This window comes from Dicentrarchus labrax, unplaced genomic scaffold (genome assembly GCF_905237075.1).
Source record: "Dicentrarchus labrax unplaced genomic scaffold, dlabrax2021, whole genome shotgun sequence".
NCBI classification, from domain to species: domain Eukaryota; kingdom Metazoa; phylum Chordata; class Actinopteri; family Moronidae; genus Dicentrarchus; species Dicentrarchus labrax.
Genome location: NW_026136713.1, coordinates 25829529 through 25847027, shown reverse-complemented (window position 1 = coordinate 25847027; position 17499 = coordinate 25829529). Strand labels below are relative to the sequence as shown.

Genomic DNA, 17499 nt, shown 5'->3' with positions numbered 1-17499 from the left:
CGGCCGCCGTCCGTCCCGACCGGCGAGGCATTTCGTTGGTTCTTCTAGCCTTTTCTCCACCGACAGAGTCGCAGCTAGACCATCACATATGGACTACAAATCAGGCTCGGATACATAAAAATAAAAAGGGACTACAACTTCTGGAACTGAACCAGAAGCTTTGCAACAGGATTACAATTTCATACTGTGTGGATGACAGTTTAGGACTACAAATCCCACCTCAACTGGAGCAGGGAACCAGCTGGGAGGACAGAGACAGAGGAGGCGGTTTGGTCACAGGACACGGGGACTGTTCGGGGCGATGATGCCACAACTGCGTGTTTTCTTGAACTTTCTTGAAGGTAAATTTCGGCTCTTAAACAGACGCAGCAAGCTACAAACAAATGTCAGCATCACAGTAGCAACAAGCGGCTAAATGAGACGACAGACGACATTAAAGCCTTTACAGCCTCGTTGTGTTCAGACTCTCGCAAACTATTCCAACTCAAACTCTACAACTTGTAGATTTTAATTACAAGTTGGAGGTTTAGTGGTGTTGACGGCCGCGGTTTTGTCTGTGGCGTCAGAAGTTTTATGGACTGGTCGTCGCTTCACTTGGTACCAAAGATCGGCCGTTCTGTTTAGTAGAGCTCAGATTTGGGAAAGAAGGTTTGGTGCTTGGTGAGCTTGGTCCTTTGTCATGTGACTGTATTGGTAAAGGCGAGGGCATATTGGTGTCATCGAGCCCCAGTAGTGCAGCTTATGTAGCGTTGGTAGATCTCTACCAGATTCTTCTAGTCATAAAGACCCAATAACAGGAAAATGTGCCAAAGCTTTGCAACAGAACATGCGAATGTAAAACAGCTTCACTGTTTGGGAATCAGTAGCCAGTCCCGAAACGCTTCACTCAACTGGTGTACAGAGTTGTAACTATGGCTGCACAATTAATCAGAACATTACAGAAATCACAATACGACCAATATCCAAATTACAGAGGCTGCGTTGTTTCAAGGTAAAATGTGACAACGGATAAGGGGGGGGGGAATATATGTTTATAAAAAAATCTCTTTTTTTTTTTAAAGGGGGAAAAAAATCAAAAATAAATATAAAAATTATTTTAAAAAAAAAAAAAAAACCCCCAAACAAACCCCCCCCCACCCAAAAAAAAACCAAAACCCCCCCCCACAACACCAGAAAAAAAGAAAAAAACAAAAAACGCCGCCCTAGGACAACAAAAAAACACAAAACCTCCCCCCCCCCCCCCCCCCCCCCAACAAAAAAAAACCGAAAGGAGGGAAAAAAAAAAAAAAAAAAAACCCCCCCCCCCACCCCCCCCAACCAAACAATATTTAAAGCAAAGACGGGGCGGGGGGGGGCCTTTGGGCCTCCAGCCCCCGGGACCCGCAAAAAAAAAAAAAAAAAAAGGATGGAAAGTTTTTTTTTTTTTTGTTAACCCCCCAAAAACTAAAAAATTAAAAACTTTTTTATTTTAAAAATACCCCCGCTCACCCAAAAATTATTTTTTGATCTCTTAGCCATAAAAACCTTTTGTGGAAAAAAAACCAAACCCAAAAAATAAAAAAAAATTTTAAAAATATTTAATAAAAAAAATTAAAACAAAAAAAAAAAAAAAATTTAAAAAATTTTTTTTAGACGGCATTATAATGAAGTTCTGTAGAGATCATCGTGTTTTTAAATGTTTTCTTAACAAAGATTACTTTGGTGACGCAAAAATGATTCCAGCTAATCGTGAATCATATCGCAATATCCGTCAAAATAATCACAATATGATGTTTTTACCATATCGTGCAGCCCGGTATTAAAGAACTCATCGGGGCCGGAAACAATTGATCGGGACATCCCTAGTTAAAGCTGGGAAGCTCAGATTGATTTCCTGTAGCACTTAACGGAAGTGCGTGTCCTGTCAGCAGAAGCCCATCGTTCACGCTGCTAAAACCCAAATTTAATGAATATAGTGTCGATGCACAGTGTTTGTACCCCCCCAAGCCCCGCCCCTTTTGGAACCTCCTCCTTTCCTGTAATTAGATATGCTACATGCTAGGCTAATCTATGTTGAACAGACAACCAGCTAGCTAATCTACATCAATCGTTAAGTTAGCTAATGTTTTGCTGACGTTAGCTATCAGATATAACTAGCTGGCTAAAGAAAAACTTCAGATGTGACTTAATGTCTCTTTTATCTTTGAACCATCTTCAAAATGTGGTTGTCTTTTAAACATAGCCTAGCTTAGCATATCTAAGTACAGGAAAGGAGGAAGTTGACTGAGGTTTGCAGAGTGAAAAGGGGCGGGGCTTAGGATGAATGCTCCAAAGTAAACATAAGAATCCACCATTGATCCCATCTGACATACTTTCACCACCTGTGATCAAACTGTCTCCTCCTCTTCCTCCTCTTCCTCCTTTGCAACCTGCAAACCCGATCATTGCCAAACCGGGAAGATTCAGGCCTCAAGTGGACCGCTGCTGTCACCACAGACACAATGACAGTTTGACCAAAACCGGACGACAAGTTTAACCTCAAAGGAAAGACTTTACCACAGAGGGAGTACAAACTGACCTCAGCAGGAAGTGATCCAGGACTGTTATTAAGGACTACAACTTCACCACAGTAGGACTACAATTACCACATCACTGTTATCTGTCTCTTCTGTCTACCTCCTCCTCAAGAACTTAAAAGGCACCTTGATTGATTTTTACTGGGCTGTGTTAATGCTGGAACGACACGATCTGCTTCTCAACTCTCTCGATGGTCCAGAGCTTCTCGTGGAATCTGGTGTTTAGATTTAGTTATTTACTCATTTAAATCAGTTAAATGTCAGTTTTATTTGTCTGGATTTCAATGGAAAGTTCTCAGGGCGCAGTCGTACTTCCAGTTGGTTTTATATGAACTAAAGCAGACAGGAAAAACTCACTTTGTTGTATTTTTGTATTTGTGTAAAAGGTGGCAGTGGATGGTTTGTTATTTCACTCTGAACATTGGCTCTAAATTCACAGTCCCAAATCCTCACCAGGACCTCAAAGAGAGTTCAGAACCAGTTTCTCTGTTCTTGTATCAATGCAGATCGTAACCACGCGGTGACCGACGGGAAACTGAACGGGAGAATCCGCCTGCAGTTTGAATGCAGGGCGGGAACTCACAGGGAACCTTTGGATCTTCTGGGACTAAAAGGAACCGAACTGAACTGAAAGACATCAAATCAGAACATTTCACACAAACATTTCCAACATGTCTGTGAGAGAAAACGGGAAAACACAACAATTCTTCCACAACAAAACGACGGCCGACGTGAATGCGCAACCTTTTCTTCAGATTTGTTTGTTCCCAGTCTTGTTTTTAATATATTGATGAATGTTGAGTAATCTGGCGCTCTGGTTGGTCAGACTCTTTGACGTCTGGAGAAAGTCAAGAATGCTAGTCGCTGCAGGGCAACATGACATCATTAAAACCGTCTGAAGACTTCATCAACAGAACCACAGACAGTTGGCTGAACAGAGCCGTCTGTGTGGTAAGGGGTTGTCAAAGCTGATCAAATGTCTAGTTGGTTTTAAAGGTCCAGTGTGGAGGATTTAGTGGCATCTAGTGGTGACGTTGCAGATTGAAACCATCTGAATACAGAGGAACTAAAACGACCCAATCTACAGCCAGTGTTTGTCTGTTCTGGGCTACTGTACAAACATGGCGGTTCAATATGGCGGACTTTGTAGAAGAGGACCCGCTCCCTCTGTAGATAAAAACATCTCGTTCTAAAGAAAACAATTATTATTTTCAGGTGATAATACTCTATGAACATTTCTGACAATAGATCCTCCTCAATGTGACACACTGGACCTTTAAAAGATCTATTCAGACTTTCTCCAGATTTCTATTAGCTGGAACCAGACGTATTGATTAGAGTTGTTCCGATACCTGTATCAGAAATTCCTCTGATAAAGCCTAAAATCAGGTATTGCAAGTACTCGTGTCTGTGCACTGATCTGATACCACGTAATGTATTCGCCTCCAGCAGGGTCCTGTTTACCTACCCGAACATTAGCTGGGAAACAACGATAGCAATCATACAGGCTTAATATTAAACGCTATATATTTATATTTTAACGCACATGATGATGATGATGATGATGATACCAGATCGGTACTCGGTATCGGCCGATATGCAAAGTTCAGGTAACCAATCAGTGTTGAGAAGGAAACAAATGGTATCTCTCATAGTGAGTTTACATTACGCCCCCTACAGTGACGTGTAGTTGGTCCATCCTCAGACCTTGTTCTGAAAAGTTTCTACTGGGAAGAAATAGTCCCAGTGCAAACTGCTGACACTGCTGGTGTGGTTACCCAGTAACCAGGAGTGTCTGCGAGGGTGGACGCTGGTCGGAGGAAACTCCGTTAATCTCTTTGTGTTTGAGCGTGGAAACCTCAGAAAATCAAACTGAAAGTGAAACAGCTTCCATGAAATGTAGTGTTCCCACTTTAAGGTAATTAACATTCCTCCTCTGATTATTCATCTAGCGCCACCAGCTGGTCTTCAGTCTTCAGTGCAGAGGAAGACCCTCAGACTGCCACAGACACCGATGTTACCCACAGAACCAATCCTAACCAACGCTCTGATCCACTCAGTCAGCGCCACCATTGTGTCAAAGTGTCTGCACTCACAGACATGTTGGGAATATTTATTTATTTATTTAGATTTATTGTTTGTATCATGAGGAAAGCGTTCCCCTGCCTCTCTGTGGGAACTGAACCCAAACGTCCTCTTTCTTCCACAAACACTGAAAGGAAGGAGACGTTTGGGTTCTAACGTCGTCCGTCCTCCTTCCTCCTCATGTATTCTGTCTCTGTGACCTCCTCATGTGCTGAATTGTAATAAAGCATTTCAAAGATTAGCTGTGTGAGACACACACACACACATATACACACACACACACACACACACACACACACACAGGAGGATGTCAGGTGATTGCATCATGTGTGTGTGTGTGAGTGAGAGAGCAGCCATGAAAATGAACAATATGTTTTTGTGTTTGTGTGAAAATGTTCTGCCACAAGATGGAAGCCGTGTGTGTGTGTGTGTGTGTGTGTGTGTGTGTGTGTGTGTGTGTGGGCTTGTCATCTCAGTAATGGTGTTGCTATCAGAGAGAGAAAGACAGAGAGGCTGGTTGTCCCTGACGACGGTGCGCCGTGTTGCCTGGCAACAGCGATAACAATGGCCCACCCCCAGTGTTCTAGAATGTGGGCGTGGCCTGAGGAAGAGCGAGGGGGGGGGGTCTTTAATTGTGACACAAACAGCTGTGACGTTAAAATTGTTGATATTTATCATAAATCTGCAAATAAAGACGACAAAAAAACAAACAAATAAGCAAACAACAACAACAACAACAGATCCTTTATGGAAGCAGTTTCCTAATAATTTATATATTACTAATTATACTGAACATTAAGAAAATAAAAGCAGCGTTGAATTAGTGAACTTTGAATTAATTATGAATATGAATTCACATTAAATTGACTTATGCAGGACAAGAGCTTTCCAAACAATAAACACATTATGAACTTTATACTACACTATACTATAATATATATATATATAACAGCTTTATACCACATTAACATACAGTGTCTGTGAAGGAGAGACTCGTAGGTTCACATACAACCATTTTCATTCAGGTATCTTGAGGTCAGAGGTTAATAATAATAATAATAATAATAATAACCAGTTTTTCCTTCGCCAAAATTTAGCCTAAAGAGGAAATTATACCGGGTACGGCTTAATCACATCGCATCCCACAGAGAGCATTTCAGAGGCAGAGCGTCCTCAGAGCTTCCTTAGAGTGTCTTCAGAGCGTCTTCAGGTCGTCCTCAGGTCGTCTTCAGGTCGTCTTCAGGTCGTCTTCAGGTCGTTTTCAGAGCGTCTTCAGAGCGTCTTCAGGTCATCCTCAGGTCGTCTTCAGAGCGTCTTCAGGTCGTCTTCAGGTCGTCTTCAGAGCGTCCTCAGGTCGTCTTCAGAGCGTCTTCAGGTCGTCTTCAGAGCATCTTCAGAGCGTCTTCAGGTCGTCTTCAGAGCGTCTTCAGGTCGTCTTCAGAGCGTCCTCAGGTCGTCTTCAGAGCGTCTTCAGGTCGTCTTCAGAGCATCTTCAGAGCGTCTTCAGGTCGTCTTCAGAGCGTCTTCAGGTCGTCTTCAGAGCGTCTTCAGGTCGTCTTCAGGTCGTCCTCAGGTCGTCTTCAGGTCGTCCTCAGAGCGTCTTCAGGTCGTCTTCAGAGCGTCTTCAGGTCGTCTTCAGGTCGTCCTCAGAGCGTCTTCAGAGCGTCTTCAGGTCGTCTTCAGAGCGTCTTCAGAGCGTCTTCAGAGCGTCTTCAGGTCGTCCTCAGAGCGTCTTCAGGTCGTCCTCAGAGCGTCTTCAGGTCGTCCTCAGAGCGTCTTCAGGTCGTCCTCAGGTCGTCTTCAGAGCGTCTTCAGGTCGTCTTCAGAGCAACTTCAGAGCGTCTTCAGGTCGTCCTCAGAGCGTCTTCAGGTCGTCCTCAGAGCGTCTTCAGGTCGTCTTCAGAGCGTCTTCAGGTCGTCTTCAGAGCGTCTTCAGAGCGCCTTTAGAGCGTCTTCCTGCCCGTCGTTGTTTATTTGCGTATTTTGTCTTTAAAAAGGAAACAAACGATGAGTTTCTCTGCTTTAACCTCCTCTGACTGAATGAAGTGAAATCTGAGTCTGAACGTGGGATTTTATTTTGAAACTTTACCGGATTCTCACTGTGGTTTCTGCGTCTGACTTCCTGTCAGTGTGATTTGCTCTCTGTTGCTTAATACCGACAATAAATAGAATATGCTACGTGGAGCAGAGAGATGTTTCTGATTGGGCGGCGATGGCGGAGGTGGAGTACCGATGGATGCATCATGTGTTCTAGTTCCTTATGAGGATCTTCACTCTAGCTAGTGTCACCCCGGGACCCCCTTCTGGGTCAAACAATAACAGAGGATGACGAGGAGGTGAAGCTGCTGTCTGTACTGTCTGAGTGGAAGCAGACTATAACACTGATCTGTGGTCAGTAAACATCTAACAGATCTCACACATCGTAGATCCAAAGGATCCATCGAGCTCATGTACAGCCTCACTTTGTACTTCTCAGTTTCCTCTTCCTCCTCCTCCTCCCTCCTCCTCTTCCTCATTACTTTCTTTGACTGCGGTCAGGACTTGGTACCGATCTACCACAGTGTGTTTAACAGCCATTTAATCGAACACAGATAGTCTTAATTAGTGTGGGAGAGTCTCTGTCTGTCTGTCTCTCTCTCGCTCTCGGATGGAGGGAGGAGAGAAGTGAAGGCTCCATCTGGTGGTGAGAAACAGAAACTGCACTTAAATCCTAAATGTTGAATTAATGAATGAATTAATCATTTATAGATAATATAATTGATATAAAGTGTTTCCATTAGTAAGCTAAATGACTAACTGATCTGTAAACAGCGATGGGACACACAAAATGTAATATATATTTAACTTTAATTATAAAGGCTTAAACTTAAGGATTCCTAAAGGCTAATAAATCATCTATTAATGTTTTATACATCAGCTAATTGATTTCCCAACTTTATTATTATTTATATTTGGTAACAATGCACTTTATAAATATTGGTTATTGTGAGCTTTACTTTCTAATAATCCATAAAGTTTAAAGTTAGAAATGATTGATGATAAATGATTATAATTATTCACACACAGAATTAATGTTAATGATTATAAAGTCATAATAAAGAAAGACTGAAGTTCATCAAAACACTTTCTGACCAAACCTTTATTCAGGAATCTTTTACACACACACACGCACACACACGCACACACGCACACACACACACACACACACACACAGTGTTTACTTCCTGAACTCCCGACAGGAAATAGTGGCGTTCCCTCGTCTTTAATCATATTTATAATCGCTTTGATTTGAACTTCACAGCGACGTTCTCGTCCAACGTCTGACCCACAAACAGGAAGTTAACGTTCCCCGACTCTGCATCGACGGGGCTGGGACCAATCAATGTATCAATAATCATTAGAATTACCATGAAAACAAACAAATAAAAACAACTTTCCAGTTAAATGTTCACCCGTAAATAAATGTAAACCTAATTTTAACCATTTCATTCTTTACTGTTCCGTCTGTAACAAACAGAAAATGGATCAATTTGTGCCAATTAAAATAATTAAAAATATAAACAAAACTAACAATAATCAATCAGCACCGATATATTGATTAGTCGTCTCAGCCCCAAAAAACATCTGTAAATAATGATTTGAGCTCCGACTCTCAGACAGCGTAATGGCCACAGAAAGACAACTTATAAACAAATTAAACAACAATCAGCAGTTTCTTATATTTTATCCATTAAGTCCTCAAAACTTTTAAGTATCTTGTGTCCATGTGTGTGTGTGTGTGTGTGTGTGTGTGTGTGTGTGTGTGTGTGTGTGTCCTACGTGGCAGAGTGTGTGTGTGTGTTCCAGACGCCGCCGGCCGAGCGTTCGTCAGCCGGCGCCTGAGACTCTGAACGGGCGTCGATGGAGGCGTTTGACTTCCACCGGTTCTCAACGGGCCGCGGGGAAGACGTGATGTGATTGTCTGCGGGGGGGCGAGAGTCAACGGGGGGGTTGTGTTTGGAACAGGGGTCGATGGGGAACTGTGGGTCGGAGCTGGGACCGATGTGGTTGTGAGCTCGGGTTGGAGAGGACGATAAGGCTGTGTGGTTGAAGTGTTCGGGTGGCACAGGATGCACATCGACGGGTGGAAGGTGACCGCGAGGCGCTCTCTCCTCGTGGTTGACTAACGATGGTTTGTTTTCTGTCCGTCGCTCTGAAGAATGGAAGTCAACAGGTGATTTGGGACATCGAGGATGTTGGTCAGCGGTCGAGGGCGAGCGGCCAGCAGCCGCTGTTGGCACTGAGGAGTGGGGGTCAAAGGACGAGGAGGGATTCTGAGTTCTAGCGTCAGAGGATGAAACAGAAACAGGAGACGTGTTGTTACAGTGAGCTCCTGAGAGAACATCACTTCCTGCCGGCGTGCCTTCAGTAGGATGGAGGTCAGTGGAGCTGAGAGTCCGAGAATTCCTGCAACCACTGGAGGTAGAGTCGGAATGATGGAAACCAACGGGAGATAAAGAGTTCACAGGATGGGAGTGGATGGGTGAAGAACTGGTTCCAGTGGAGTCGACCGTTGTGCTCTCACGGCTGGAATGTGACTTATGAGAATGAAGGGAGTTAAAGTTCAGACGTGGGAAGAAGTCGGCACTGTTTGTAAAAGAATGGGGGTCAATGGGAGGTTTGTGATTCGTGGAATGGATGCCGAACGCTCCGACCTTCGAGGGAACGGAGTCTGTGGTACAGGTCGGCTCTCCTCGCAGCGCCAACGCACTCGTGAAGTTTCTCTTCAGCGTGGAAATGGACGGGATGGCCTGGTGGTCTCTCTGCAGCTCGGCACCCAAACGGGAATCAACGGGGGGGGTTAAAGCACCCGGGTCGGCGTCGGCGGGGGTGTGGGGTGAGCGCAGGTCAACGGGAGAGACGGGTAACAGGTGGGGACTCCCGGCATCTTTGTGTTTTAATGGCGGCGGTGTGTTTCTGTTGTAAGACCTGACGGGACTCGCCTGTTTCAGGAGCGGAGGGACGTCTTTACCCTCCTTCAGCCACCCGAGGGGGGGCAGCGGGGGGACGGAGGGACGGAGAGTCTGCATGTCAAAGCCCAGATTCTGGTCTCTGCTGTTAGACCGGTGCTCCTCGGGTAAACTGGGATGTCTCGTCTCAGTTGACCAGCCGTCCCGGTCCGAATGAGCCCGACTGACCTCGCACTGATCCCTGAAACGCCTCCTGGTGGGCGCAGCGATTCCCTTTAGGTCGTTGAGGATCGCTGCGAGCAGACAACTGTCAGAGGTTGCGACCTCGGAGCCTCCTCTATGAACCAGATCCATCGCTGTGGTACCGACTTCGTTCAGAACCACAGAACCTTCAGTGGTTGTATCAGCCTCTCTCGCCACTCCTCTATCGTCTCCTGACTCCAGCAGTACGCCGCTCTCCTCAACGCTCTCCACGTCCACGTCCTGATCACTGTTGTCGACGGCGATGGGACCGGCTGCCTCGGACCGGCCCGCCGGCTCCGTCTCCGATCCGTCGGATCCCCGGTCCAGGATGTCGACGGGAAGCTCGTCGCCGATCTCTGCGTTCAAGGCTCCGCCGACGCCGCCAGAGTGCACCAACGCCAGCGGAGGAAGGTCTGAGAAGTCGACCGTCTGCTGGCTGCTGAGCGGACTGCTGCTGCTGCTGCTGATCTTGTTGGCGTCGTCGCGGCTGCTGTCGCTGTCGAGGGTGATGATCACCGGAGAGCTGAGAGAGAGAGAGAGAGACAGAGAGAGAGAGAGAGAGAGAGAGACAGAGAGAGAGAGAAGAGAGAGAGAGAGAGAGAGACAGAGAGAGAGAGAGAGAGAGACAGAGAGAGAGAGAGAGAGAGAGAGAGAGAAGAGACAGAGACAGAGAGAGAGACAGAGAGAGAGGGTTGAAACAATATAATATATTCAGATTCATTGATCACTCAGAGAAACACATTCAACTTTAGTTTTTTTTATTTGAATTAAATACAGAATAGACGCAGACGAACTTAGAATCAATATATTTGTTAAACATGAGTAAAGTTGGATCTGTAAACAGGTGGTGGTAGGGCGCCCCCTGCTGGTGGTTTATATAACTGTAGAGAGTCTGATTCTTTATTATCTAATTATAGAACAACTACATTCATGTTTTAAAGTAATGTTGCAGGTTTTAGCCAGTTATTATATTATATTATTATAAATACAGTTATTATATTATAATATTATAAATACAGTTATTATATTATATTATTATAAATACAGTTATTATATTATATTATACTATTATAAATACAGTTATTATATTATATTATTATATTATAAATACAGTTATTATATTATTATATTATAAATACAGTTATTATATTATATTATTATATTATAAATACAGTTATTATATTATTATATTATAAATACAGTTATTATATTATTCTATTATAAATACAGTTATTATATTATATTATTATAAATACAGTTATTATATTATATTATTATAAATACAGTTATTATATTATTATATTATAAATACAGTTATTATATTATTCTATTATAAATACAGTTATTATATTATATTATTATAAATACAGTTATTATATTATATTATAAATACAGTTATTATATTATATTATAATATTATAATACAGTTATTATATTATTATATTATAAATACAGTTATTATATTATATTATTATATTATAAATACAGTTATTATATTATTCTATTATAAATACAGTTATTATATTATATTATTATAAATACAGTTATTATATTATATTATTATATTATATTATTATATTATAAATACAGTTATTATATTATATTATTATATTATATTATTCTATTATAAATACAGTTATTATATTATATTATTATAAATACAGTTATTATATTATATTATTATATATAAATACGTTATTATATTATATTATTATAAATACAGTTATTATATTATATTATTATATTATTATATATATTTATTTGTACCTGCTGTTCTGGGTCTTGCGGTGTCTCTTCCTGCGGCGTTTGCGGGCGGGCTGTTGCGTGGCGTTGGCGGCGATGGTTCCCTCGTAGATGATCTCCACGCTGGGACTCCGGTCCTCTCTGCACCTCCTGCTGCTGCTGGAGGAAACGTTTACACTCATTACACCACCACAACAACAACAACAACAACAACAACAACAACAGCTTCCTAACGGTGTAATATTGGTACAGAAACAGGAAGCGCCCGCTCTCACCCGTCTCCGCCGATCGCCCTGTGAGCGTCTCTCTTCAGCCGCTGTCGTCTCCTCCCTTCCTCTCTCCCCCTCTTCCTCCTCTCTGTCTCCCTCCTCTCCCTCCTCTCCTCCCTGTGGTTGTCGCTGCTCGGCCTCCAGGTCGGGTCCTTGTCGCTGTTGTCCAGGTGGCGGCTCTTGTACTTCCTCTTGCCGCCGGGTTTCTCTCCGTGGCGGGTGCCGCCGTCCCCGGGGGAGAGCGAAGGCGTCGGCGGCGTCTGCGATGACGGCTGCGGGGAGGAGCAGAGCGGTGAAGAGGAGGAAGAGGAGGGTGAGGAGACAGAGGAGGTGAGGGGGGAAACCTGGGAGCAGTGGTACTCCCAGGTGGAGTCCGACGGGCTGGGAGGCAGCGGCGAGCCGGACTCCACGCTGGAGTGAAACGGCGAGGGGGAGTGGGAGCGGTGACGCATCATGGCGGGATAGATGGAGCGGTTGGGGTTATACAGAGTGCCGCTCTTCCTCAGCCCGTCGCCACTCCTCTCCCGCGCCCTCCGGCTCCTCTTCCTCCTCCTCTTCTCCCTCACCCCCTCGCCGGCAGGCTGCTTCCGCTCTCTCCAGCTCGCTCTCTCCCGCCGCCGCTCGCTGTCTCCAGGAGGCGTCGCCGGACTGAGCGTGCACACCGAGTTCCCGCTCCTCCCCGAGCTGCCCGACCACGAGCGACCACGTGAGCGACACTCGGCCGCCTCGCCGTCGTTCTCCGTCGGCTTGTCGTCCTGTTCGTCTCTGTAGGTGCCCGACGTGGAGGGAGGGATTGTGGGTAGGTAGGAGAGGGGAGGGGTGGCGGTGGCGAGAGGAGGAAGCTTCTCCGCCGTGTCCTCCTCCTCCTCCTTCTTCTTCTTCTCCTCCTCTTCCTCAGAGTCAGAGGAGAGCTGCACCAGCTCCGGGGTTCGCTCTGCTATCGGCTTCTTGTACCCGACTATCAGACACTCCTCCTCGCACTCCTCTTCCTCCCGCTTCTCTCCTTCCTCCTCATTGGCCGCCTCCGGAGGGGCGGGGCTGAATAACAGCGAGGCGAGCGAACACGAAGGCTCGGCGCTCGAGTAGGAGGGGCCTGGAGTCTCGTCATCCCACGCCGCCAGGCTGAGGTTGCTTCCGGTCTGGATTATGTCGTCGTGAGCCGCCCGCGTCTCCTCTGATCTTCCTCCTGCTCGCCGCTCCTCTTCCTCGCCCTCTGAAATGGCGATGACGGAGCTGCTGTCGGAGGAGCTGCTCACGCCGTCCAGCTCCATGGCGGCGGCCGGCGGCTCGTAAACCGCCTGCAGGTCGTAGTTCTCCAGGCTGAGCGGCGAGCGGGCGAAGCTGACCAGTTCGTGCAGGAAGTGGTCGGTGCGTGCGAGCAGGAACTGCCGCAGCTCTTCTTCTATGGTGGGCGTGTCCTCCAGGCCGTGACGGGCGAGCCGCGCCATGATGATGCGCTGGACGATGTCGACCAGCGAGCCGTGTGCGCCGTACAGCACCGTGAGCTCTCGCCGCAGCCAGGGGCGGAGCCTGTTCAGGTGCACGGGGTTCCGCCGGAAACTGTCCGCTGTGATGTCACGCTGCTGTTGCCCCTGGTGACCGACCCCGGCGACGCCGCGGACCCGTGTGCCGCTGCGGTAGAGGGCGCGGCGGAAAGCTACCGTTTCTCTCTCCCTCAGCCGCCGCACAGTCCCGCCCTCTCGCTGCAGCCGCTGCCTCGCCGCCAAGCGAGTCATCAGCCGCCGCGATGCCCGGTCGTTAGGGGCAACAGGAGCCACTGCCCCCCCGAGTCCCGTCAGTCCCTCGAATATTACCCCACGCTCCGCCAGATCCACCCCGCCCCTCATCCTCTGCTCCTCCAGACCCTCGCCCTCCTCGCCGTCCTCCGCAACCACCGGAGAGACGGCGGGGTGGTGAGGAAGAGGAGGAAGAGGAAGAGGAGGAGGATCGAGGTACCACTCCCACACTCCCGCCCCCTCCCCCCCCCCCTGCTGCCCCCCCCCCCTCCCTCCCCTGTCTCTCCTCCGCCTCCTCGCGTTCGTCTCTCCGTCGTCCGCCCCCCTGTGCCTCCTCAGCATCAGCCTCATCTGGTGGTCGCTGCTCGCCGCCGACGCCATCGCCGCCACCATCGCCACGGTGGCGGCGACGCTGCTGTTGGCGGGCGGCGGCCGCAGCGTGTACTCCTTGAAGTCGTCCTCGGCGCGGACCGAGTGCAGGATGGAGGCGAAGGGCTGCTTGCACAGCGGACACTCGGCCTTGTTGTGCGACCACTCCTGGATGCAGGGGAAGCAGAAGCGGTGCAGGCAGCGGTCCAGGTACGCCAGGTTGTTGAAGCGGTCCAGGCAGATCGGGCACTTGGAGTCGGGCGACGCGTCCTCCGCCGCCATCACCGCCCGCGCCGAGGCGGAGGCGGAGGAGGAGGGAGGAGAGGAGGAGGCGGTGGCGGCGGCGGCGGGGGGGGGAGCTGCGGTCGAAGCCTTGCTGGTGTTCTTCCTCCTGCTGCCGCGTCCTCCGCTCTCTCTGCTCCTCTGCTCCTCTTCCTCCGGCGGACCGCCTCCCGCTGCGGCGCTCGAACCTACGGACGCATTGTCACGCCGCCGCACACGAAGCTTCATCCGCGTGGGCGCCATCACCTGAACACACACAGAGAACACAAGGTAACAGACCTTTACACTGACACCACTTCATCCTGTACTCTGAGGGTCGGGGGTTCGATTCCCGGCGGCTGCAGAGTGAACGAGGGTCATCGTTAGCTCTGGGGTAGAACATGCTAACAGACGTGCTAACAGGCTAAGATCTAACACAGAGCCCCGTTAGCATCGTGCTAACACAGACAGTGAGCCCCGTTAGCATCGTGCTAACAGAGACAGTGAGCCCCGTTAGCATCGTGCTAACACAGACAGTTAGCCCCGTTAGCATCGTGCTAACACAGACAGTGAGCCCCGTTAGCATCGTGCTAACAGAGACAGTTAGCCCCGTTAGCATCGTGCTAACAGAGACAGTGAGCCCCGTTAGCATCGTGCTAACACAGACAGTGAGCCCCGTTAGCATCGTGCTAACACAGACAGTGAGCCCCGTTAGCATCGTGCTAACAGAGACAGTTAGCCCCGTTAGCATCGTGCTAACAGAGACAGTGAGCCCCGTTAGCATCGTGCTAACAGAGACAGTGAGCCCCGTTAGCATCGTGCTAACAGAGACAGTTAGCCCCGTTAGCATCGTGCTAACAGAGACAGTTAGCCCCGTTAGCATCGTGCTAACGAGACAGTGAGCCCCGTTAGCATCGTGCTAACAGAGACAGTGAGCCCCGTTAGCATCGTGCTAACAGAGACAGTGAGCCCCGTTAGCATCGTGCTAACACAGACAGTGTGCCCCGTTAGCATCGTGCTAACACAGACAGTTAGCCCCGTTAGCATCGTGCTAACAGAGACAGTTAGCCCCGTTAGCATCGTGCTAACAGAGACAGTTAGCCCCGTTAGCATCGTGCTAACCGGCTCTTTGATAGCATCCATTAATCTTGAACCGCCGCTCTGAGCAGAGACAGCCGCCGGTCGGTGCCCGCTGTGCTCCGGTGTTACCGGTGTTTCCGGTGTTTCCGGTGTTTCCGGTTTTACCGGAGCTCGTTAAACGGAAACGTTTCTGTTATTTGTAGCCTGTTAGCATGCTAACGCACAGCTAGCTCCCGTACCTGAGCAGCAGCAGAAGAAGAAGACCGCTCCGGGAGCTTCTCATCCGGGTAGTTCCTCCTCCTCCGGGCGGACTTCCGCACCGTGAGCGGCATCCACCGGCAGAGGGGTCGTCGGTCCACCGGGCTCCGCGGCTCTGGTTCCGTTTACAGCCGAACTCTCGTTATAACGGACTCATCGGTGTCGGTGCTGTCGCCCGAACCACAGACACACACAGCTGGAAGGAGGACGTGCCGCGGGGCATGATGGGAAATCCTACGTCAGATTTTTTTTTTCCAAAGATCGTAAATAAAAGAAGATGAGTCACTCCAACACAATACGAAAAACTCCTGTTTGTAATGTAAATAAAACCCTTTATTACATTTAAATTCACATAATGCTCAAATATAAATGTATGACAGAGACAACATATCGATCAGTCCCTCCAGGAAGAAACAATTAATGCAAATCCGATCGATCCCTGTCTCAGTGGGACAATATTAATTACTTCACTTTGGCCTGTAATTAAAAACAACGTGCAGCATTTTCTACAAATAAAGACAATAAACGATAGTTTATGTTTATTTTACTGAGCTCATTTATTTATGCTCATTCTGTGTAAACACCAACAAAAGTGATTCTGGTTGTGAAGAGTGAGACATCTGTCTACGGTAGTAACGGCCGTGTGCTCAGTGCTGCCCCCTAACGGCCCCTAACGGTCGCTAACGGCTCCTAACGGCCCACTAACGGCCCACTAACGGACCCTGAGTATCGTTCAGCCTTTAATAATCGATTACAGTGAAAAGCAACCGGAGAGGAAACGTATATTAAAGAGTTTTGGGGGGTAATTAAGTTAAAAAGTGCCCCTGTGGTTATTGATGGGTAATCTGTGTCACTCTCACTCCGGAGCACAAGATGGCGGCAGCGCGCTCAGTTCGCGGGCTTCCAACCGCCGTGAAGAACCGGAAGAGAGAGGCAGTCAGAGTAAACAAACCGAACCGGGACTTCAGCGGGTTCGTTCTGGGTCACATTAACAGGATGGTGGTGTTCAGCAGACGGGACCTGGACCGGATCTACTCTGTGGTTCGTTACACCGGTTCTCTGTTACCGGGAAGGTCCGCTTCAGCTAACGGCTAACGGCTAACGGCTAACGGACGCATTAGCCGCGTAGCTTAGCAACGGAAGCTCGAACACAAACACTGAGTTTATGATCGATGATCGATGATCGATAGTTAACGAGGCAGTCATTATACATAGTTGATGAACAGTATCAGTTATTAGGATTAATAAATATAAATATTGATCATATTACAGCCACTGTTTGGTTGATCTGGACAATATTGGAGTTGGTTTTAGGGATTATTAATAATTATTAAGAAGCAGTGAACTACACAAACAATCCTACCATCCTGTAGAATGAGCAGATTATAATCATTAGTTTATAGGATTATAATTTGTTCTATATTTTCTCCTTTATTTAAATAAATAATAATAATCTCATCCAGTTTAAACACACGTTGCCTCAGTTCACTGTTGTTTCTCTCAGTTCACTGTTGTTTCTCTCTCAGTTCACTGTTGTTTCTCTATCAGTTCACTGTTGTTTCTCTCAGTTCACTGTTGTTTTTCTCTCAGTTCACTGTTGTTTCTCTCAGTTCACCGTTGTTTCTCTCTCAGTTCACCGTTGTTTCTCTCAGTTCACCGTTGTTTCTCTATCAGTTCACCGTTGTTTCTCTGTCAGTTCACCGTTGTTTCTCTATCAGTTCACCGTTGTTTCTCTCAGTTCACTGTTGTTTCTCTCAGTTCACTGTTGTTTCTCTATCAGTTCACTGTTGTTTCTCTCAGTTCACTGTTGTTTTCTTCTCGTTGTTTCTCTATCAGTTCACCGTTGTTTTTCTTCTCTCAGTTCACCGTTGTTTCTCTCTTTTTTCTCAGTTCACTGTTGTTTCTCTCAGTTCACCGTTGTTTCTCTCTCAGTTCACCGTTGTTTCTCTCT

The 17499-nt window shown here is 47.2% G+C and overlaps 1 protein-coding gene and 1 long non-coding RNA gene across 22 annotated transcripts; one reads left to right on the top strand and one right to left on the bottom strand.

The window, feature by feature from the left end:
• Nucleotides 1-1635: 1635 nt before the first annotated feature.
• Nucleotides 1636-6673, top strand: LOC127374683 (uncharacterized). 21 transcript variants are annotated; one of them, XR_007887150.1, is made up of 5 exons: nt 1636-5894; nt 6038-6092; nt 6137-6202; nt 6236-6356; nt 6522-6673. It is a non-coding gene; the product is annotated as an uncharacterized LOC127374683 (long non-coding RNA). The 21 variants fall into 21 exon arrangements; XR_007887157.1 differs by having other exon boundaries at nt 5859-5927; nt 6038-6070; nt 6104-6202; XR_007887163.1 differs by lacking the exon at nt 1636-5894 and adding an exon at nt 5902-5927 and having other exon boundaries at nt 6027-6092.
• A 795-nt stretch (nt 6674-7468) lies between these two features.
• LOC127374668 (E3 ubiquitin-protein ligase Topors) lies at nt 7469-15776 on the bottom strand. Its single transcript, XM_051420288.1, has 4 exons — nt 15530-15776; nt 11851-14477; nt 11600-11734; nt 7469-10355 (listed from the first exon to the last, which is right to left on the bottom strand). Exons 1-4 carry the CDS (start codon nt 15620-15622, stop codon nt 8456-8458), a joined length of 4755 nt encoding a protein of 1584 aa, XP_051276248.1. The 5' UTR covers nt 15623-15776; the 3' UTR covers nt 7469-8455.
• Nucleotides 15777-17499: the final 1723 nt, after the last annotated feature.